This window comes from Somniosus microcephalus, chromosome 28 (assembly GCF_052327205.1).
Source record: "Somniosus microcephalus isolate GS21.2 chromosome 28, FLI_Smic_1.0, whole genome shotgun sequence".
In the NCBI taxonomy this organism is placed as follows: Eukaryota; Metazoa; Chordata; class Chondrichthyes; order Squaliformes; family Somniosidae; genus Somniosus; species Somniosus microcephalus.
Genome location: NC_141014.1, coordinates 34,333,415 through 34,355,956, shown reverse-complemented (window position 1 = coordinate 34,355,956; position 22,542 = coordinate 34,333,415). Strand labels below are relative to the sequence as shown.

The 22,542-nt window shown below is 49.1% G+C and overlaps 1 protein-coding gene across 2 annotated transcripts in view; it reads right to left on the bottom strand.

Annotated features, from left to right (window-relative positions):
• The window catches only part of LOC147099529 (epidermal growth factor receptor kinase substrate 8-like protein 1), a 99,031-nt gene that overhangs the window by 62,846 nt on the left and 13,643 nt on the right, over positions 1-22,542 (bottom strand). The window contains exons 2-3 of one of the 2 annotated variants that reach the window (XM_085969759.1): positions 19,998-20,066; positions 12,348-12,385 (exon numbers count right to left, since the gene is read on the bottom strand). In XM_085969759.1, the coding sequence (XP_085825885.1) occupies positions 12,348-12,385; positions 19,998-20,041 (82 nt within the window). In that variant the 5' untranslated portion in view covers positions 20,042-20,066. Of the gene's footprint in view, positions 1-6,948; positions 7,062-12,347; positions 12,386-19,997; positions 20,067-22,542 lie in introns of those variants that run through there. The other variant, XM_085969760.1, reaches the window with a different exon arrangement.

Sequence of the window (22,542 nt, the reverse complement as noted above, 5' to 3'; positions counted from 1 at the left end):
GGCTGCCGTGTTTCCCACATTACAACACTTCACAAAGTACTTCATTGGCTGTAAAGCGCTTTGGGATGTCTTGAGGTTCTGAAAGGTGCTATAGAAATGCAAGTCCTGAACAGACCCCCTCTCCTACCCCAGCTCAGTTTTAATCTCTCCTGCCTTCCACCCTATCACAGACCTTCCCTTTAGCTCTTTCCTCCCCTCCCCTCTTTCCAAGCCCCTGCACTTGCTTAAAACCTGTTCCATCTCTAACTTCTTCCAGTTCTGACGAAAGTGTCACCGGCCTGCACCGTTAACTCTGTTTCTCTCTCCGCACAGGCTGCCTCCCGGACCCTGCTGAGCGGCCCCAACGTTTTGCTGCTTTTCATTTCAGGTACGCGGGGCTTGGCTCGCGGGGCTACATTTGTAGGGAAGGCCTGGCTGCTGTGGCTTTCGGCCGTGGCTGCAGCAGCCTCTGACCCCGCTGCCCTCTATGACTTGTGAGGTCACAAGGCAGGAGGGACTGCGCTGGGGCCGATCGGCAACCGGCCCGGGGGCTGAGCCGCTGCTACAGTGGAACGCCCACCAGCGCTCCCGAAAGCACTGACTCGTCCTGGGGAATGGTTCCCCTAGTGCGAGCTCTGGCGCGCGAGCTCCTCCTGGATTCCTGATAGAATCAGAGAACGATTCTTCTTAGGCAGTCCCTCGGAACTGAGGATGACTTGCTTCCACACTAGAAACGAGTTTGCAGGTGACTGATGAGTCCAATGCGGGACCTGCAGTCTCTGTCACAGGTGGGGCAGACGGTGGTTGAAGGGGCGGGTGGGTGGGGTGCTTGGGTTGACGTGCGCTCCTCCGCTGTTTGCACTTGGCTTCCGCTTGCTCCCAGCGAAGAGACTCGAGGTGTTCAGCCCCCTTCCTGGATGCTTCTCCTCCACTTTGTGTGGTCTTGGGCCAGGGATTCCCAGGTGTCGGTGGAGATGTTGCACTGTTTCAAGGAGGCTTTGAGGGTGTCCTTGAAGCGTTTCCTCTGCCCACCTGGGGCTCTCTTGCCGTGTCGGAGCTCCGAGTAGAGCGCTTGTTTTGGGAGTCTCGTATTGGGCATGCGGGTGATGTGACCCGTCCATCGGAGCTGATTGAGCGTGGTCAAAGCTTCGATGCTGGGGACATGGACCATGTACAGCAGACACCTCAAAGCACTGGAGAGGTACCACCAACGCTGCCTCCGCAAGATCCTGCAAATCCATTGGCAGGATAGGCGCACCAACGTCAGTGTTCGCGCTCAGGCCAACATAGAATGATACAGCACAGAAGGAGGCCATTCGGCCCCTCGCGTCTGCGTCGGCTCGTTCGAAGAGCAATCCAGTTAGTCCCACTCCCCCGTTCTTTCCCCACATCCCTGCAATTTTTTCTCCTTCAAGTATTTATCCGACTCCCTTTTGAAGGCTACTATTGAATCTGTATCCACCGCCCTATCAGGCAGCGCAGTCCAAATCCTAACCACTCGTTGCATAAAAGAAGGTTTTCCTCGCATTGCCTCTGGTTCTTTTGCCAATCACCTTAAATCTGCGCCCTCTGTCCTTCAGCCAGTCGTAAACATTGTGTTGAAAGGAGTGACTGGCACCTCATGATACTAGACTCCCTGTTAGCGCTGCAACAGGGGTGACGAGATAGCAAGCAGAGCACCCGCCTGATAGATTTGCCACTGCCCGGCCTCACCCTGCTGGAGAGCTGCTAACTTGGCACAGACGAGGGAATCAGTTCGGGTTTCTTTCTGCACAGGGGGGGTGACATGAATCAATCATCCATGAAAGAAAGACTTATGAAATAATACTGAGCGGCCTGCGGGTGGCGGTGTCCAGGGAGAGTATAAATACTCGGGCACGGGCCCAGCTTGCGCAGGACATTCTTAACAGGAACTAGTGAAGGACACAACCAGACCTCCATGTTGTAAAACAGTTGATTAAAGCTTTGTTTAACGCTTAGACCAAGTGTCTGGTAGTTTTCTTACATCAGGGGGTTTGCAAATCGAGTTGCCACACCCTCCAGGATTGCCCTAGTGTCACCATGAATCACAGATGACTCGCCCGAACACTGCCAGCAGACCCGGGAGAAAAATCAGAGGCATATATTAAAACAAAATGTGTGTCTATATGGGTGATGGCTGTTTGACTGATAGTCGAGATTCATCTAACCGGATAACAGAGAGTCTGCCCGCTTTCCAATTTCTTTTTCTTTTATTTGTTCATGGGATGTGGGCGTCGCTGGCAAGGCCAGCATTTATTGCCCATCCCTAGTTGCCCTTGAGAAGGTGGTGGTGAGCCGCCTTCTTGAACCGCTGCAGTCCGTGTGGTGCAGGTACTCCCACAGTGCCGTTAGGGAGGGAGTTCCAGGATTTTGACCCAGCGACGATGAAGGATCGGCCAATATATTTCTAAGTCAGGATGGTGTGTGACTTGGAGGGGAACTTGGAGCTGGTGGTGTTCCCATGCGCCTGCTGCCCTTGTCCTTCTAGGTGGAAGAGGTCGCGGGTTTGAGAAGTGCTTCCGAAGAAGCCTTGGCGAGCCGCTGCAGTGCATCTTGTAGATGGTCCACACTGCAGCCACGGTACACCGGTGGTGGAGGGAGTGAATGTTTAAGGTGGTGGATGGGGTGCCAATCAAGCGGGCTGCTTTGTCCTGGATTGTGTTGAAATTCTTGAACTACACTCATCCAGGCAAGTGGAGAGTATTCCATCACACTCCTTACTTGTGCCCTGTAGATGGTGGAAAGGCTTTGGGGAGTCAGGAGGTGAGACACTCAATGCCGAATACCCAGCCTCTGACCTGCTCTTGTTGCCACTGTATTTATGTGGCTGGTCCAGTTGAGTTTCTGGTCAATGGTGGCCCCCAGGATGTTGACAGTGGGGGATTCGGCGATGGTAATTGGAACAGGAAGGCGAGGCCCGAGCAAGAGTGGACGTGTCGGGCGAACAATGGCGGGAGGATTGGAGGTCATGTGACAAAGCCTCTTGGGATACTCCCAGCCTTTGTTGGCAACCCGTACCTCTACATGAATTTGGAATTGACCCAGTACAAATCCAGCTGGACTTTGGCTGCAAGCTCGATATGGATAAAGAGTGTTGGATTGATATGAAAATATAAACAAATGTGCCACCTGTTTTCTGCAGTATCATCGGGTAGCGGTCACGCCCCGCGGCCTGCTCATAGGCTGGTCTGAAGCCGGCAGGCAAATTCGAAACTCAAGTGCCGAACAATTTGATTGCAGTTGATCTTAAAGGGGCAGCCCGCCATCCCTTAAAGGGGTAATGTTTGGCAAACCACTTTTTCTTTCGCAAGGTGGTAAATCGAATTGCACCCCTGGCGCGCAACATCGCCACGACGGAAATAACGCACCTGAGATCTCTGGTCCTCCTCCTCATACTGAAAAGAGAGGTTTGCCAGACATCTTTGCAGGAGGAAGAGAGCGTCTTTACATAGCAGCATTCATCATTGGCAAGGCCCATTGGGCCAGAAATTCGGGTCCCCACGGGCGAGTACGCGCTGGGTACTCACCCGTAGGGCCAACGAAAGTGCCGGTTTCGTGCATGCACTGCGCAGGCGCGGGAAACCGGAACTTCCGTCCCCTTGAAAGAAAGGGTTCACAGGTCGAACGCATGCGCCGGAGAGGCAGTGCGTACGCCTGGAACTTATCTTTTTTTTCCAGATTTCTCCAGGAGGGTAAGTCTCCAGCAGCTACGTTTTTAAAAAGCAGTCGCAAGGCCTGCTTTTAACAAGGTAAGTGGTGAATTAAGTAAAATTAAAACATTTTTTCCACAGGTTTATTATTTTTAAATACTTTAAAGAAAGGTACGTTTATTTTTAGCCCCGTTAAAAACTGTAATTCATTTTTCAAAAATTTAAATTATTGTTTAAAATAGTTATTTTATGTAATTTATAGTTATTTTAAAAATGTGATTTAAAAAAAAATTTATTTGAAGTTTTAGTGATGTTTTGGGGCTGATTTGTATTTGTAGTTTTGGCAGGTCTTCCTGTCAAATCTATGAATAGAGATTCCCTGCTACCATTGGCTCTCCATGGCCCACGTGATCCCAGGGGACGCTCCGAACTAACTGCGCCCCTGGGATACACAAGCACTGCGCGCCGGCAGTTGGAGCAGGCCGAGGATCGGAATCCCACGCGGGCCCACAGCACAACGGCCGGCGCGCTAGGTAAGTGCAGGTCGGGGGCTTGCACCCACGGGAAGCCCCCTGACCCAAATTTCTGGGCCATTAGGGATGATATAGGGAAAGGGGAATGCAAAATCCAACAGTGTTCTACACAATATAAATTAAACTTGTTCTTTCTCTCGGTTGTCTTCCCAATCTATGTAATCTATCCACATCGCTCTCTCATGTATATAGAAATATAAATGATGCATCTAACTTCATTTTAGACATCAAATTTTAAAAAGAAAAACAGAAATGCTTGCATTTCTATAGCACCTTTCACGACCTCAAGACATTCCAAAGCACTTTACAGCCAATGAAGTACTTTTTGAAGTGTAGTCGCTGTTGTAATGTAGGAAAGGCGGCAGCCAATGTGCGCACAGCAAGCTCCCACAAACAGCAATGTGATAATGAGCAGATAATCTGTTTTAGTGATGTTGGTTGAGGGATAAATATTGGCCCCAGGACACTGGGGAGAACTCCCCCTGCTCTTCTTCGAAATAGTGGCCGTGGGATCTTTTGCGTCCACCTGAGAGAGCAGACGGGGGCCTCGGTTTAACGTCTCGTCCGAAAGACGGCACCTCCGACAGTGCGGCACTCCCTCAGCACCTCACTGGGAGCGTCGGCCTAGATTTATGTGCTCAAGTCTCTGGAGTGGGGACTTGAACCCACGGCCTTCTGGCTCAGAGGGGAGAGAGTGGTGCCCACTGGGCTGACCCAACAATCTTTAAGGAATAAAGAAAATCAGTCTGATTTTTATTGTTTTGTTTAACTTAATATAACCCAGGGGCTGAAGTTGGAGAATTTACATGCAGCTGCCTACTTTCAGAAACATCTTTTGGCAACCAGTCTCGAACTGTCCTGATTTAGACTACTTCCCTGCCAGGACTACCTGAGCAGGGACCTCAAAGGGAAAGGCCGGATTTAACACAATTCCACCTTAGCAGCTGAACGTCACATCCTATATGCACCAAACTCCCAGTTGAGCAATGCTACTGGAGATCAGCGTGTGTGTGCGTACATCTATACAATAATCCTCTGAGTCTGAAGGGTTGTGGGTTCGAAGTCCCCACTCCAGAGACTTTAGCACAAAAATCCAGGCTGACACTCCCAGTGCCAGTGCTGAGAGAGTGCCGCACTGTCGGAGGTGCCGTCTTTCGGATGAGATGTTAAACCGAGGCCCCATCTGCTCTCTCAGGTGGATGTAAAAGATCCCGCGGCCACTATTTCGAAGAAGAGCAGGGAGTTCTCCCCGGTGTCCTGGCCAATATTTATCCCTCAACCAAAAAAACCAGATTATCTGGTCATGCATCTCATTGCTGGTTGTGGGATCTTGCCCTGCCAAATTGCAGCCGTGTTTCCTACAGTGACTACACTTCAAAAAATACTTAATTGGCTGTAAAGCGCTTTGGGACGTCCTGAAGTTGTGAAAGGCGCTATAGAAATGCAAGTCTTTCTTATAAACCAGCTGTTCTCCCATGTCATTACAACCTAACGGCAAAATTGTTTTCAAATCCCTCCATGGCCTCGCTCCCCTTGCCTATCTCTGTAACCTCCTCCAGCCCTACAACCCTCCGAGATCTCTGCGCTCCTCCAATCCTGGTCTCCTGCGCATCCCCCGATTTTAATCGCTCCACCATTGGTGGCCGTGCCTTCAGCTGCCTGGGCCCTAAGCTCTGGAATTCCCTCCCTGAACCTCTTCGCCTCTCTACCTCTCTCTCCTCCTTTAAGACGCTCCTTAAAACCTACCTCTTTCACCAAGCAGTTGGCTGTCTGCCCTAATATCTCCTATGTAGCTCGGTGACCAATTTTGTTTGATAATTGCTGCTGTGAAGCACCTTGGGACCAGGGACAGGGTCACCAGCTCAAGGCTTGGAAGCTAAACAGAGCCAGGCCTGGTTGGTACCTGGAGGGGTGACCATCAGGGAAGACCAGGTGCAGAAGGTCATGGAAGGAGCCCCGAGGAGGGGTGAGAAGGTCACGGAAGGAGCCCCGAGGAGGGGCGGTTGGTGAGAAGGTCACGGACGGAGCCCCAGGAGGGGCGACTGGTAAGCAGGCCCGGGCGTTGGGCTGAAGATTGTCGGACAGGAGGAATGGTGGAAATGGAATGGCGGCGCACACAGACGCAGCGGCTTTGCTTCTCCCAGGACGGTGCTATTTACGTTTAATGTTATTTGTACTGGACTCATGGGAGCTTGCAAGATCACATTTCGTTGTACAATGACAAAGTTGAATTATTATTATTTACTACATTAAAGGCACTATATAAATGCAATTTTTTGTTGTTCACTCTGAATGTGCCCCCTACAATCAGGAAACCCAGATTCAATCAGGAGTGTAGCTCTCCCCTAAAACGCATTAAGCCTAATTTGAAAAATGAAGGACGACTATTAATCACCCAGAAGCTCCAATACAAAAAGTGTAGCTTTTTATTCCCCTCTCTCTCTCTCTCTCTCTCTCTCTCTCTCCTGTTGCCCGACTAAAGCTGAAGGAAAGGAGCCAAGTTTGCAGCCTGTTCTCTGGTGACTTTCAAAGGATAAAGGCAAGCGAGAACAAAGCACGAGACACTGGCACTAAGTTGTTCTTCACCCCACCCCAAAAAAAAACCTTTGGGGAGAGAAAATTCAAATACACCGTCGCCAAGCCAAGGATTATGGGGGAAGGTGTGTCTGTGTGCAGCGCTCTCCCACTTCCTGAAGCTTTCGTCTCCCTCACTTAAACCTCAAGCAGCAAGCATGCAGCTACCCTTTCAAAGTCCGATTGCTTACCTGCTTATAGGTGAGAGAGTTAGTCGGTGCGCCTGAAAACCTCTTTTCTCTGTGGCTAATTGGTCTGAGAGAAGGAACTGGCGATGCCTGTCTTCGCAGAGTGAATCTTTGTACTGCCTCAGAAAGGGAGTTCCTGGGCAGGTAACAGGTGAATGATTTCATCACCTTTTTTTTAAAATATATAATTTTAAAGGCAGGGCTAGAGTCAGGGATTAACCCCGTGAGTGCTTTCCTTGTCTGAGTCCCAGGCAGCCTATGTAGTGTGTGGAGCATTCGGTCTCCTGTTGTTTAATGAGCAGCAGGAATATATCAACAAATGCCATTTTCCGCGTCCCCCCCGGCCTCCCTCCGACACGACATAAGAACATAAGAATTAGGAGCAGGAGTCGGCCATACGGCCCCTCGAGCCTGCTCCACCATTCAATAAGATCATGGCTGATCTTCGACCTCAACTCCACTCTCCCGCCCGATCTCCATATCCCTCGATTCCCCTAGAGTCCAAAAATCTATCGATCTCAGTCTTGAATATACTCAACGACTCAGCATCCACAGCCCTCTGGGGCAGAGAATTCCAAAGATTCACTACCTTCCGAGTGAAGAAATTCCTCCTGATCTCGGTCTTAAATGGCCGACCCCTTATCCTTAGACTATGCCCCCTAGTTCTAGACACTCCAGCCAGGGGGAAACAACCTCTCAGCATCTACCCTGTCAATCCCCTTCAGAATCTTGTATGTTTCAATGAGAGCACCTCTCATTCTTCTAAACTCCAGAGAGTATCGGCCCATTCTACACAATCTCTCATCATAGGACAACCCTCTCATCCCAGGAATCAATCTAGTGAACCTTCGTTGCACCGCCTCCAAGGCAAGTATATCCTTCCTTAGATAAGGAGACCAGAACTGTGCACAGTGCTCCAGGTGTGGTCTCACCAAGGCCCTGTACAATTGTAGCAAGACTTCCTTACTCTTATACTCCAACCCCCTTGCAATAAAGGCCAACATGCCATTTGCCTTCCTTATTGCTTGCTGTACCTGCATGCTAGCTTTCTGTGTTTCTTGCACGAGGACACCCAAATCTCTCTGAACACCAACATTTGAAAGTTTCTCACCATTTAAAAAATATTCTATTCTTCCTACCAAAGTGAATAACCTCACATTTCCCTACATTATACTCCATCTGCCAACTTACTGCCCACTCATTGGGCAGGATTTTCACTGGGCCGTGGAGTCGGGATTGGAGGCGTGCGGGGGGTTAAAATCCCGAAATCAGGGGTCCCGACCCCATCCCGCACCCAAACCCACCTCCATGCCAGTTTCAAAGGAGGCGGGTACCCGCCCCGCACTGGGAGCCGCCTCCCCGAGGCGGGAAGGGGATTAGTGCCAATTAACTGCCTGTTAACAGGTAGTTAACAGGCAGTTTTTAGCCTAATCCCTATTTTTATTCCTGAAGTGTGGGATTCCCGACGGCTCCAAACCACGCCAAGTTAGAGGAGGCGGGCCGTCGGGATGAAGGGCTTGGAGGGGTCGAGATGTCCGGTGTTCAGGTGAGTGATGTGTGCATGAGTGCAAAGGTAAGTGTGTTTGGTGTGTCTAAAGTGATTAAAGAAGTTTAAATGACCTTTTCTTACCTTTTCAGCTTTTCTTTAGATTCCGGGAGTCCCTCATCTCACCAGCACTGAAAGCAGAATGGCTGCGAACTGTCAAAAGTGACAGCCTTCAGCTTTCTGTGCAGGAGAGATTTCTAACTGAGTCTGTGCAGAAGGACTCAGGTTAGAAGTAAGACTGTCAGTGTTTGACAGCTTCAAACAGCTGTGAATCGCTGATATTTCATCAAAACCTCTTGACAGATGAAATTTCAGTCTGTGACGTCACCTGTAACCGGGTGGCCCTTAATTGGCCTGCTGAGCCTGCTGGGCGGGCTCAACAAGGTCAATCAAGTTAAAATCGCGTGGGTTGGCTACAACTCGATGGAGGCGGGACTACAACCCCAAAAGTTGTAGTCCCGCCTCCAACCTGACTCCTGAATGAAAATCCTGCCCATTTAGTCTATCTATATCCCTTTGTAGACTCTCAAGGGTGTTCTTTTCGCAGCCTACTGACCCCCTCTGATGTTACGGTTAGGTCCCCTTGTCCTAGGAGCTAACCTTAAAATCAGAGCCAGGCCGTTCAGGAGTGAAGTTAGGAAACACCTCTTCACGCAAGGGGTGGTGGAAGTGTGGAACTCTCTCCCGCAGAAAGCAGCAGATGCTCAATTCATAATTTTAAATCCGAGATCGATAGATTTTTGCTCATCACGGGTATGAAAGGATATGGAGCCAAGGTAGATAGATGGGGTTAAGATACAGACCAGCCACGATCTCTTTGAATGGCAGAACAGGCTCGAGGGGCTGAATGGCCTCCTCTTGTTCCCATGTTCCCCTCCCAAGTTTCCAAATCTGGATAACGCTTAGTGACATGAATCAGTCATGAAAGAAAGACTTATGAAATAATACTGAACGGCCTACGGGTGGCGCTGTCCAGGGAGAGTATAAATACTCGGGCACGGGCCCAGCTTGCGCAGGACATTCTTAACAGGAACTAGTGAAGGACACAACTAGACCTCCATGTTGTAAAACAGTTGATTAAAGCTTTGTTTAACGCTTAGACCAAGTGCCTCGTTGTTTTCTTACGTCACTTAGTTTAACATTTTTTAAAGGATTGGATAGGGTAGATACGGAGAAATTACTTCCCCCAGTGGGGGAATCGAAAACAATGGGACATAATCTTAAAATTAGAGCGAGGTTGCTCAGGAGCGGAAATCAGGAAGCACTTTTTCCGCACAAAGGGTAGTGGAAATCTGGAACTTGCTCCACCAGAAGGCCGCAGATGCCGGGAGAAAATTGGAGCGGTGAAGACTGAGACAGAAAGACTTCTGTTGGGTGAGGGCATCTGGGGATATGGAGCTAAGGCGGGTAAATGGATTTGCGGTGCAGATCAGCCATGATCTAATTGAATGGCGGAGCAGGCTCAAGGGGCTGAACAGCCTCCTCTTGTTCCTAACACTGCAAAGGGATTATAACTCAACTTTTAAATTGAGCTTAAGTTACTACTTGGGATTGGCAGAGTCAGTGGCAAATCAAACACAGGGATGTAGGAATTGCCAGATGGAAAATGGTCCAAGGTCCATCTAGTTTGACTCTCCCATCCTGGTAGTCGCACGGTCCAACGATAATGGAGTTGTCGACTAATCACAGCGATCGATCTCTATCAGTGAGTCTACAACAGACCCAGACACGAGGCGAGGAAAACCCCCAGTGGGGGAGAGCTTTGGGGAACCAGAGGTCCAAAGTCACCTGTTCCTCCCAAGCTCGCTACACTCCCCGCACGTCATGTCTCCAATTACTCATATACTGGATCCCAAAATGTTATTGGCTACATATAGTGACACCAAAAGTCCTGGCCAGATGGAGATGATTGGGTAATTTCCTCCGTCAATCAAGCCTGGGGACCGCACTGCTGGTCTCTGCGTTCCTTCAATTCCGGCCTCTTGAGCATCCCCTATTTTCATCGCTCCGCCATTGGCGGCCGCTCCTTCAGCTGCCTAGGCCCTAAGCTCTGGAATTCCCTCCCTAAACCTCTCTGCCTCTCTCCCCTCCTTTAAGACTCTCCTTAAAACCGACCTCTTTGACCAAGCTTTTTGTCACCTGCCCTAATATCTCCTTATGTGGCTCGGTGTTAAATTTTACACAGGATTAAATAGGATATACAAGAGAGAAACAGGCCATTCGGCCCAACCAGTCCATGCCAATGTTTATGCTCCACTCGAGCCTCCTCCTGTCTGTTCTCATCCAACTCTATCAGCATCACCCTTCTCCTTCATGCTTATCTAACCGCCCCTTAAATGTATCTATACCATTCGCTTCAACCACTCCCTGTGGTAGCGAGTTCCACATTCTCACCACTCTCTGGGTAAAGAAGTTTCTTCTGAATTCCTTATTTGATTTCTTGGTGAATAGCAGCTTGTAATTTACTTCAAATTTAAATCACCACCATCAGCACTGACCTCAAAGTTTAAAAAAGCAGCCCTTGGTATTTCCAGTATATTTTGTCTAATAAATAACAGGTGCCCTGGAGTGACTTCATACCTGTGTCGAATGGTCCCATCATCTGCACCTAGTTGACATTGCGGCGTTCGAATTATTCCCAGGGATCTGGATAATTTTAGTAAGTAAATTCTGATTTACGTTATCGTGCCTTGCACTCTTTTCAACCTCGGTGGTGTCCCGCACTGTGAACCTTGGCCTTTCACCTTGGCTTCCCATTAACCCCTGCTGGTCTAGCAGTTATGTGTGTCCGTTATCCACCCTGGCGATCTGCCCCGCGCCACTGTGGAGCTGAAATAGGAGCTGTATGTAGCCTTGGGGCAGTGAATGGACGAGCCCACCTCGCACCACTCCGCACGTCACCTGTTGGCGCTCCTGACCGGCAGCACTTGATTTTAGCAGGAAAAGGATCGGCCAACAACTGGCTCAAAAATAAATCAGGCAGGATTTCAACCAGCGATCGTGCAAAGATCCGCAACACGCCATCAAAAACTCATCCGATGGCTTGCTCAACAATCGTGCAAAAAAAAAACCTCCAACCAAACGAGACAGCCAAGTAAAGCAGGCCTTAGGCTGGGATGGAGGGAGACATTGGGTGGAGCGTGGAAGAAGCCGCCGCTTGTACCTAAGATCGGCTCTTGATCTGAAACGTACGCCTCAGCCCGCAGCCTGTCAAGAGTCACCCCGCGGCCGTTCACCTTAACCCGTTCTTTCTCGGCTGCTCAAAGCTGCCAAGCACCTTACTGAGGGGGACTCGACAAGGTAGATGCAGAGAGGGTGATTCCCCTCGTGGGGAAATCTAGAACTCGGGGGCACAGTCTCAGAATAAAGGGTCGCCCTTTTAGAACCGAGATGAGGAGGAATTTCTTCTCTCAGAGGGTCGTAAATCTGTGGAATTCTCTGCCCCAGAGAACCGTAGAGGCTGGGTCATTAAATACATTTAAGGTGGAGATAGACAGATTTTTTTACAAGATAAGGGAGTGAAGGGTTATGGGGAGTGAGCAGGGAAGTGGCTTTGAGCCCAAGATCAGCCATGATCTTACTGAATGGCGGAGCAGGCTCGAGGGGCCAAGTGGCCTATTCCTGCTTCTATTTCTTATGTTCTTATGTCCCTCAGCGACCCCTTCCTACTACAATCTGTCGGATTTTGAAGCCCAATCTTGCCTCATCCAACCACCGCCACCATGAGTTAGCTTGTTCCCTTTCCTACGCTTTTCAACCTTGGTGGACTATGGGCCTTGACCCCCTCACTTCAGTTTCTCATCTTAAAGCAGTCCCACTTAACAAGCTGACGATGGAAGAGTGGAATGAAACTTACCATATATGGACCTGCCACTGGGCTTAGACACAACCTCGCTGTAACATGGAACAGAGAAAAAGGACTGGTTATGAATTTGGTCAAAATGTAATCCAAACTTTCTGTTATATCACTAACACAAAAGCAAAATACTGCGGATGCTGGAAATCTGAAATAAAAACAGAAAATGCTGGAAATGCTCGGCAGGTCAGGCAGCATCTGTGGAGAGAGAAAGAGAGTTAGCGTTTCAGGTCGATGACCCTTTGTCAGAACTTGCCCCATTACCATCATCCCTTTTGTCTCTTAATCTCTCCTGCCTTCCACCCTATCACAGACCTTCCCTTTTGTTCTTTCCTCCCCTCCCCCCTTTCCCGGCCCCTACATTTGCTTAAAAACCTGCTCCATCTCCAGCTTTTTCCAGTTCTGACGAAGGGTCATCGACCTGAAACGTTAACTCTTGTTTCTCTCTCCACAGATGCTGCCTGACCTGCTGAGTATTTCCAGCGTTTTCTGTTTTTATTTCTGTTATATCATCCTGTTTTGCCAGGGCCTTTTCAACAGGAATTTCCTGTCCAAACCAATAGCTTGCAATTGGAGCTTCCTGTTTGTAGGAAGCGTTTGCAATAGGACTCGAACTAATGTCATAATATCCAGCTGTTGGCCTAAAAAGACCATGACAGCCCGTTCCAAGTTGCTATGGTAATGATGTCATGAAGGCCGAGGCTCCAGCCACTGTTATATTTCTGATGTCCCAGTGTGTGGACAACGCCCAAATTATTTTCCCCAAATTTCTTCTCTTCCTTTCACGGAAGTATTGACTCTCCCTGGGGTGTAATCCCATAGGAGCGAGCAGCTCTCTGGTACACCACCTGGTCATTCTTCACAGATGAGCAAAGACAGTGGGTGTTGGGCTGTGCCATTTTACACATGCATGCGTGGATACACCAACAAATGCGCACACCAACATACGCTCACAGGCACCAATGCGCGCGCAGCAACGTACACCCACTCCTCGTGCGCACACACCAACACGCACAAACACACACCAACACGCACAACCACACACTTGCAAGCTCATAACACGCGCACACACACCAACACGCGCACACTAGCACCAACACGCGCAGACACACACCTGCAAGAGCACCAACACGCACACACGCGCCAACACACGTGCTCACACCAACTCGTGCGCACACACCAACACACACACGCCAACACGCGCACCGACTCATGCACACACACCAACACACACACGCCAACACATGCGCACACACCAACACACACACGCCAACACGTGCACACATACCAACACGCGCACACTAGCACCAACACACGCAGACACACACCTGCAAGAGCACCAACATGCGCACACATGCCAACACACGCGCTCACACCAACTTGTGCACACACACCAACACACACACACCAACACGCGTACCGACTCGTGTGCACACACACCAACACGTGCGCACACACCAACACACACACGCCAACACGTGCGCACACACCAACACACACACGCCAACACATACCCACACACCAACACGCGCACCAACTCATGCACACACACGCCAACACACGCACCAACACGCGTACACACACCAACACACACGCCAACACGCGCACTGACCCATGCACACACACCAACACGTGCGTGCACACCAACACACACATGCCAACACACGCGCACACACCAACACACACACGCCAACACGCGCACCGACTCATGCGCACACACGCCAACACACGCACCCACTCGTGCGCACACACGCCAACACGCGCACCCACTCGTGCGCACACAGCTAGATAGTTTTTTTTTTCCCTTTCCCTGATCCAGGGCCACATTTAAAATTTGACTGCTGTCTTATTGCTTTTTTTTTTGCACTTTAATAACTCAGTCAAGAGTCAGTCTAAAATAAGACACATCACCAAATCAACAAGCGCCGTTAACAGAACATAAAGTACTCCAAGGGGAACAGCCAATGTGCGTGGGTTGCTTGGACAATTATGACTACGGCTAAATGGTGCTAATTAACTCAATAAGGAGGAAATGAGATCCTTAACCCTTTCACTACCCTTTTTTCATTACATAACTCTGCTGCATTTGCTCTCCAGGCTGGTGCGGAGTTAGGTATTCCGTAACGTAAAGCAGGGCCAAAGTGATCTCCTGGACTGGTTTTGATTGCCTGAGGGGGTCAGAGAGGAAGTTTTTAGTTTTTTTGCCCCGCCCCTAATTTCCTCCTTGGGTTTTTAAAACATTTTTTTTTTGCCTCTCTCAGGAGATTACATGGTGGCGTTGGGATGGACGTGTCTTAATCGTGATGCGTAAGACATCACGACTGTGTGGGGCAGGCTGGACGGACCAGTAGATCTTTCCCTGTCTGTCATTTTAGGATAGTTGTAAGTTCTTTACACCATGGGGCAGGACAAGATGAGGGTAGGCTGAGCTGATTAGCAAAGGAATTACAATTGAAGTTTAGGAAAGGCTTGGATGTAGCAGATTCGGATTGGATATTCAAAATGGGTACTGGTGGTAAGATTAATGGTTATGCCTATTAAGCACATAGATAAAAATTAACGATAAATGCCAGACTATCTCCTTTCTCACTTGGTTCCTTGTCAGGTTACCACAGATACATAGAATTACATAGAATTTACAGCACAGAAACAGGCCATTCGGCCCAACCAGTCCATGCTGGCGTTTATGCTCCACTCGAGCCTCCTCCCGTCTTTCTTCATCTAAATCTATCAGCATAACCCTCTATTCCCTCCTCCCTCATATGCTTGTCTAGCCTCCCCTTAAATGGATCTATACTATTCGCCTCAACCACTCCCTGTGGTAGCGAGTTCCACATTCTCACCACTCTCTGGGTAAAGAAATTTCTTCTGAATTCCTTATTGGATTTCTTGGTGACTATCTTATATTGATGGCCTCTGGTTTTGCTCTTCCCCACAAGTGGAAACATTCTCTCTGTATCCACTCTCTCAAAACCTTTCATAATTTTAAAGACCTCTATTAGGTCACCCCTCAGCCTTCTCTTTTCAAGGGAAAAGAGACCCAGCCTGTTCATCCTTTCCTGATAGGTATAACCGCGCAGTTCTGGTATCATCCTTGTAAATTTATGCTGCGGTTCTTTCAGAAGAAACATGCCAAGTTCCTTAGGAAGGACAGCACTGAGGTCTATCGGGGGAGTGCGCCTTAGTTAAGTTCACCATGGGTTCCTGGTGCTTCCTTGATTGCTTTATGGAGTTGGGGAAGAATTTCCGAGCATTTTTCCTGAGGGAATTTTATTCCCCTCCATGTTTTCCATGAGGAGTTTAGGTGTCCTTGTATGTGAATCACAGAAAGTTAACATGCAGGTACAACAAGCAATTAGGAACACAAATGGTATGTTGGCCTTTATTGCAAGGGGGTTGGAGTATAAGAGTAAGGAAGTCTTGCTACAATTGTACAGGGCGTTGGTGAGACCACACCTGGAGTACTGTGCACAGTTCTGGTCTCCTTATCTAAGGAAGGATATACTCGCCTTAGAGGGGGTGCACCGAAGGTTCACTAGATTGATTCCTGGAGTAAGAGGGCTGTCCTATGATGAGAGATTGTGTAGAATGGGCCTATACTCTCTGGAGTTTAGAAGAATGAGAGGTGATCTCATTGAACTGTATAAAATTCTTAAAGGGCTTGACAGGGTAGTTGCTGAGAGGCTGTTTCCCCTGGCTGGGGAGTTGAGAACTAGTCTCAGGAAAAGTGGTTGGCCATTTAGGACCAAGATGAGGAGGAATTTCTTCACTCAGAGGGTGGTGAATCTTTGGAATTCTCTACCCCAGAGGGCTGTGGAGGCTCAGTCGTTGAGTATATTCAAGACTGAGATTGATAGATTTTTGGATACTAAGGGAATCAAGGGATATGGGGATCGGCCGGGAAAGTGGAGATGAGGTCGAAGATTAGCCATGATCTTATTGAATGGTGGAGCAGGCTCGAGGAGCCGAATGGCCTACTCCTGCTCTTATTTCTTATGCTCCGCTCCCCGTCTCCAGAGTTATCATTACAGGAGGTTGGGGAGGGCGCTGTAAGAGGCGGCACCCCCTAATGGATGGGAGTAGTAATTGTTGGGCCTGACAGCCTTTTCTCGGCCTTCTTTTTATTTGTTCACATTTGTACAAAAGTCGCAAACAGCCTATCATCAACAAACAGACGTATCTAACTTCTGAATGGGCCCTTTGGATGGCTTATCAATCAGGAGCTGGGCCTTTGTAGGCCAAGGAAGCCCTGGGTTTGATCTCTGGCATGTGCTAAAATTAGTTAGCCTCAGTCAGGCCTCACAGTAGCTGGGCTAGGGAAGGGAGAAATTAGTCAGGGCACCTGCTCCTGATCACTAGCCAGTGACTTCCAGTGGGATGTGTACTGGGTTGCCAATCCTCCAGGATTGTCCCAGAATCTCCACAGGGATTCAAGATTAAAGACTGCTGTGAGCAACCCAGGAGAAAAAAAATCAATGGGGCATTAAAAAGATGGTTTTATTAGTTATAAAAATGATGGAGGTGGGGAAAAAAGGTGCTTTGACTGACATTGAAGAATCATCCAATCAGGTAATCAGATCAACCATGATCTCATTGAATGGCGGAACAGGCCCGAGGGGCTGAATGGCCTTCTCCTATTCCTATGCTCCTATGGAATGAAGAGTCTGTTCGCTTTCCAATCGGCCGTGGGGGAAGGGGCGCTCTCCGAGGATGGATGTGTTGGCCGACCAATGGTGGGAGAGTTGGGGGGGGGGGGGGGCGGTTCGAGGTGAGCGGTCATGTGATGACACCTCCAGGAACATGCCCAACCAGTGTCAGCCAGTGGCTCAGTGGGCAGCGCTCTCGCCTCTGAGTCAGAAGGTTGTGGGTTCGAGTCCCACTCCAGAGACCTGAGCAGACAAAGCTAAGCTGACACTCCCAGTGCCAGTACTGAGGGAGTGCTGCACTGTCGGAGGTGCCGTCTTTCGGATGAGACATTAAACCGAGGTCCCGTCTGCTCCCTCAGGTGGACGTGAAAGATCCCAAGGCACTATTTCAAAGAAGAGCAGGGGGAGCTATCCCCGGTGTCCTGGCCAATATTCATCCTTCAACAAACATCACTAAAAAACAGATGATCCGGTCATTTTCACATTGCTGTTTGTGGGAGCTTGCTGTGCACAAATTGGCTGCCACGTTTCCCACATTACAACAGTGATTACACTTCAAAAAAAAAGTACTTCATTGGCTGTAAAGCGCTTTGGGATGTTTGGTGGGTTGTGAAAGGCGCTATAGAAATGCAAGTCTTTCTTTTTGACAACCCTGGTTGCATAGACTTGACAAAAGGTGGCAACCCCGTCTCTTCAAAAAGAACTTGCGCTACATTGCAAGGACTGTGAAGAGCATTGCGACCATTTGTACAACGGAGCTCGCACCAGTATCTGGTATTACAATGAGTCCCAGATCCACAGAGATCTAAACAGGTTTGAATACGAAGGGCTGCCTCTGGCCTTGAAACCAGGCTGCCTGCCAACCAGTGCTGACTGCATAGCATAGGTATTTGCCTCTCGATTCAACAAGGGCCGGGTTTGAGCGTGGACTGGGGGAGCGGGGCGGCTTATGTGGACTGACAAGTTCTCAGGTATAACAACACAGGCGAGGTTGCTTTGTGGCCGTGTGAAGAAAAGCAGTAAAAAAAACCACAATTTTGGCAAAAGAAAGGTTTGTGTTTATACGGCGCTTTGTCATGACTGTCAGAACCACCTCCAAGCAGTTGACACCCCGGCGAATTACTTTGAAGTGTGGTTACTTGTCCTGTGAGCAAAAGTGGCAGCCATTTTGTGCACAGCAAGATGCCACAAAAAAAAACCAGCAAAGCGCTGGGTGGATGAATAGCAGCGGGGAATTAATAAGTAATGAGAAGGACACTACGGATGAGGGACTTCAGTTAACCGGAGAGACTAGGGAAGCTGGGATTGTTCTTCTCTGAGCTGCGAAGGTCATGGGGAGATTTAGCCGAGGTGCTCAAGGTCATGATGGGTTTTTGATAGGGTAAGTCAGGAGAAACTGTTTCCACTGGCAGACGGGTCGGTAACCAGAGGTCACGGATTTTAAGATAATTGGCAAAAAGAGATGAGGAGGAGAATTTTTTTTTTACGCGGCGAGTTGCCGTGATCTGGAACGCCTTGCCCGACAGGCTGGTGGAAGCAGATTCAATAGTGACTTTCCAAAGGGGAATTGGATAAATACTTGAAAAGGAAAAACATTTGCAGGGCTGTGGGGAAAGAGTAGAGGGGGGGGGTGGGGAGCTGCATTCCTGCTAAGCTGCGGTCTGGCGGTCCCGCGCAGGCTGTTATAATGGTAGAAACCGCGCCCGCGCGGAAATCTGAACGGGCCGCGCAGCCAGTTAAAGGGAACGCGCGCGAAAAAAAAAATTCGAGGGTACATTACAACAGAAAACGCTGGAAAAACTCAGCAGGCCAGGGCAACATCCGTGGAGAGAGAAACAGAGTTAACGTTTCAGGTCGAAACCCTTCATCAGAACTGAGAAAAAAAACAGGAAAGGGGACAGATTTTAAAGCAAGTGTAGGGGCTGGGAAAAGGGGGAGGGATGAAAGAACAGAAGGGAAGGTCGGTGATAGGATAGAAAGCGGGAGAGATTAAGAGACATTGAGAGACATTAAGAGATATTCAAGGCGGGAGGAGGTGGTAATGGGACAGGTTAAGGAGCAAAGGATGGCTCTAGATGGGGTGTGAATGGCGCTGGCAGAATGAAGGACAGCTGCCACGTGGGAGGGAAGAAAAAGCCCAGACGAAAGTGTGGATTAAAAAAAAAGAAGAAAAAAATATATATATATGTGATAGGGGCCGAGTGGGGCTGATTGGATAGTTCGCTCAAAAAAGCCGGCACTGGCAAGATGGGCTGAATGGCCTCCTTCTGTGCTGTAAGATTCTATGTAAGGAGCTGGGGCCAATCTATGAGGGGAGTCTGAAACACGGACAGCAAGAAATGATCGAGAATAAAAATGGTGCAAGGCTCTCAAAAAACATCACATTCAGCAGAGGTGGAACGTGACAACTCGGGAGCAGGGGGGGGAGTTCTCCCCCGGTGTCCTGGGGCCAACATTTATCCCTCAACCAACATCACTAAAAAACAGATGATCTGGTCATTTATCACATTGCTGTTTGTGGGAGCTTGCTGTGCGCAAGTTGGCTGCCGCGTTTCCCACATTACAACAGTGACTCCACTTCAAAAAGTACTTCATTGGCTGTAAAGCGCTTTGAGATGTCTGGTGGTTGTGAAAGGCGCTACATAAATGCAAGTCTTTCTTTTTTCTTTAACTCACGGCCAATTTTTCTCCGTTTGAGCATGTAAGCGATGGCTTATTCTTGGATGCCAATTTAATTGCCTTCAATTCTCATTGACACTGGGCGGCAAACCGAACACGCCATCAAAACCTGCCTTGCCCGAGTCTGGCACATCAACACATGCACACACACTATAGGAGGCCCTTAGTTGAGCACACACACACCGATGCGCAATCGCTCACACACACTCCATCACTCACTCTCCTTCTTCAACCCCACTCTACATAAACGCACACACTCAACGGATGACGTGTGGTATACATAAGCTCCCTGATGCAGCATTGAGTAATAGAGACAGACACCTACCCATCCTGGAGGAAGCCTTTTAGACCTCTGGACCCGTAACTCATCGCTGATCTTCTTCTTGGCAGAACTCTGAAGAAAAAAAAAGGAATTGTTAAAATAGAAAAAATAATGAAAGGTTCCATAGCAACCATTGCCTCTTGCTTAATTCACCCTCATCTCCATCTCTTCCCACACTCAACACGGTCCATTTATTTATCCTGGAAGGTTCCTGGCCTTCATGTGCTCCCTCTATCATGATTGGCTACAGGAATTGGCTGGTGTGAAAATGCCAATTTCACCCTGGTGTTTTTCTAACACTGGGGTTAAGGTACAATGGTTGGGTTGAGAACATAGGGGCTTGAGATAGATGTGACTGTAAGAAATGAATATTATACCTGCTTGCCAGGAAAGCACAAACAATGGATTCCAAATGCAACAGCTGTGGCAAAGAGGGCAACAACAACAACAAGTTGTATTTATATAGCGCCTTTAACGTAGTAAAGACAGCGGGAGCCCAGGAGAGCGAGAGTTCAGAGCTACTAAAACAACGGCAGCCCAGGAGAGCGAGAGTTCGGAGTTACTAAAACAGCGGGACCCAAGAGAGCGAGAATTTGGAGCTACTAAAACAGCGGGAGCCCAGGAAAGCGAGAGTTCGGAGCTACTAAAACAGCGGGACCCAAGAGAGCGAGAGTTCGGAGATACTAAAGCAGCGGGAGCCCAGGAGAGCGAGAGTTCGGAGCTACTAAAACAGCGGGAGCCCAGGAGAGCGAGAGTTCGGAGATACTAAAACAGCGGGATCCCAGGAGAGCGGCTACGACAGACCGGTGAGTGTAAAGAAGTAAAAAGCAATCGAAGTGCGATGTCACCAGAAAGCAGCTAAGTGATTGGTTGGTGAGTATTTCTATATTTCTCACCTTTTTTTCCAAACTTGAGCATCTAAATTTAAGTGCCTTGGTGTAGATTAAAAGATATACGTGTTCCAAATTTTAAAACGAATTAATTAATTAATTGAGATGGGAGACCAGGCAAAGTGTTGTTGTTGTTGCTGCATGTGGGAGCTGGTGGACACCATTGAGGTCCAAGGCGACCAAATCTGCAGCAAATGTTGGCTGCTCGAGGAACTTCGACTCAGAGTTGATGAGCTGGAGTCCGAGATTCAGACACTGCGACACATTAGGGAGGGGGAGCGTTACCTGGACACTAAGTTCCAGGAGGCAGTCACACCCACTAGAGTAATTACTTCCAATTTGGCCCATGGTCAGGGACAGGAGGGTGTGACTACAAGCGAGGCAGGTATTGGGATCCAGGAGGTAGTGATGGAGGAGCCTCTGCCCTTGGCCTTGTCCAACAGGTACGAGATTCTTGCTCCCTGTGTGGACGAGGGCAGGAACTGCAGGGAGGATGTGCAAACTGACCACAGCACCGTGGTACAGGGAGCCATTCAAGTGGTGGGAGTAAAAAGAAATGTTGTAGTGATAGGGGACAGTATAGTGAGGGGGTTAGATACTGTTCTCTACAGCCGAGAGCGTGAATCCCGAAGGCTGTGTTGCCTGCCCGGTGCCAGGGTTAAGGACATCTCCTCTGGGCTGGAGAGAAACTTGGAGTGGGAGGGGGAAGATCCAGTTGTCATGGTCCACATAGGCACCAATGATATAGGTAGGACAAAGAAAGAGGTTCTGCTGAGAGAGTATGAGCAGCTAGGGGCTAAATTAAAAAGTAGAACCACAAAGGTAATAATCTCTGGATTACTACCTGAGCCATGAGCTAATCTGCATAGTGGTGCTGAGGGCCAAAACTCCTTCGGACAGCGTTAAAACCAAAAATTTTGCCGACAAGAAAAGGCAGGAAGCGCCCGCCTTTAAATAGCGCTCCCCCAGCCCCTTCCCGACTTGAAAACGTTCCCCTCTACCTGTCATTCCTAGCAGCAGGTGCTAAGGCAGGGGGCGCGACTCAATATCTGGTCTGGGGCACTGCCGGGGCGTTGCACGCTCGACTGACGTCACGATCTGCGGGCGCAGGAGACCGTGGTGGTGGTGTTTAGCGCCGCCGCAAAACGACTGGTCAATTTCGCGAGCGGCGCTAAAATCGCCGCGCTCGGGCGCTAACCAACCGAATTTCCCCCCCCACCCACAGTTTTAGTTAATAATCATTAACAGGGCCTTAACAAGGAAAGATCAACTTTTCACCAATATGCATTAATCCACTTTTGGAGGGTACGGTGAGCTTCGAAAAGCATTACCCAGGGTCAAATAGCCTGTTCAACTCCCTTCAATCACATTCCGCCATTTTTTAACACTGGTCAAACCCCTCATTAAATTCTTTCTCTCACTGGAACTCACTCCCTAACAGCACTGTGGGAGCACCTTCACCTGCAGCGGTTCAAGAAGGCGGCTCACCACATACGTCTGGAGGGCAATTCCGGATGGGCAATAATTGCCGGCCTTGCCAGCGACGCCCACTTCCTGTGAATACATTTCAAAACAAACCAGGCGCCTCCGTTTTATAACCTTGGTCAAACATCTCATTAAACTCTTTCCAACTACACCACGCTGCTGCTTAGCATTGT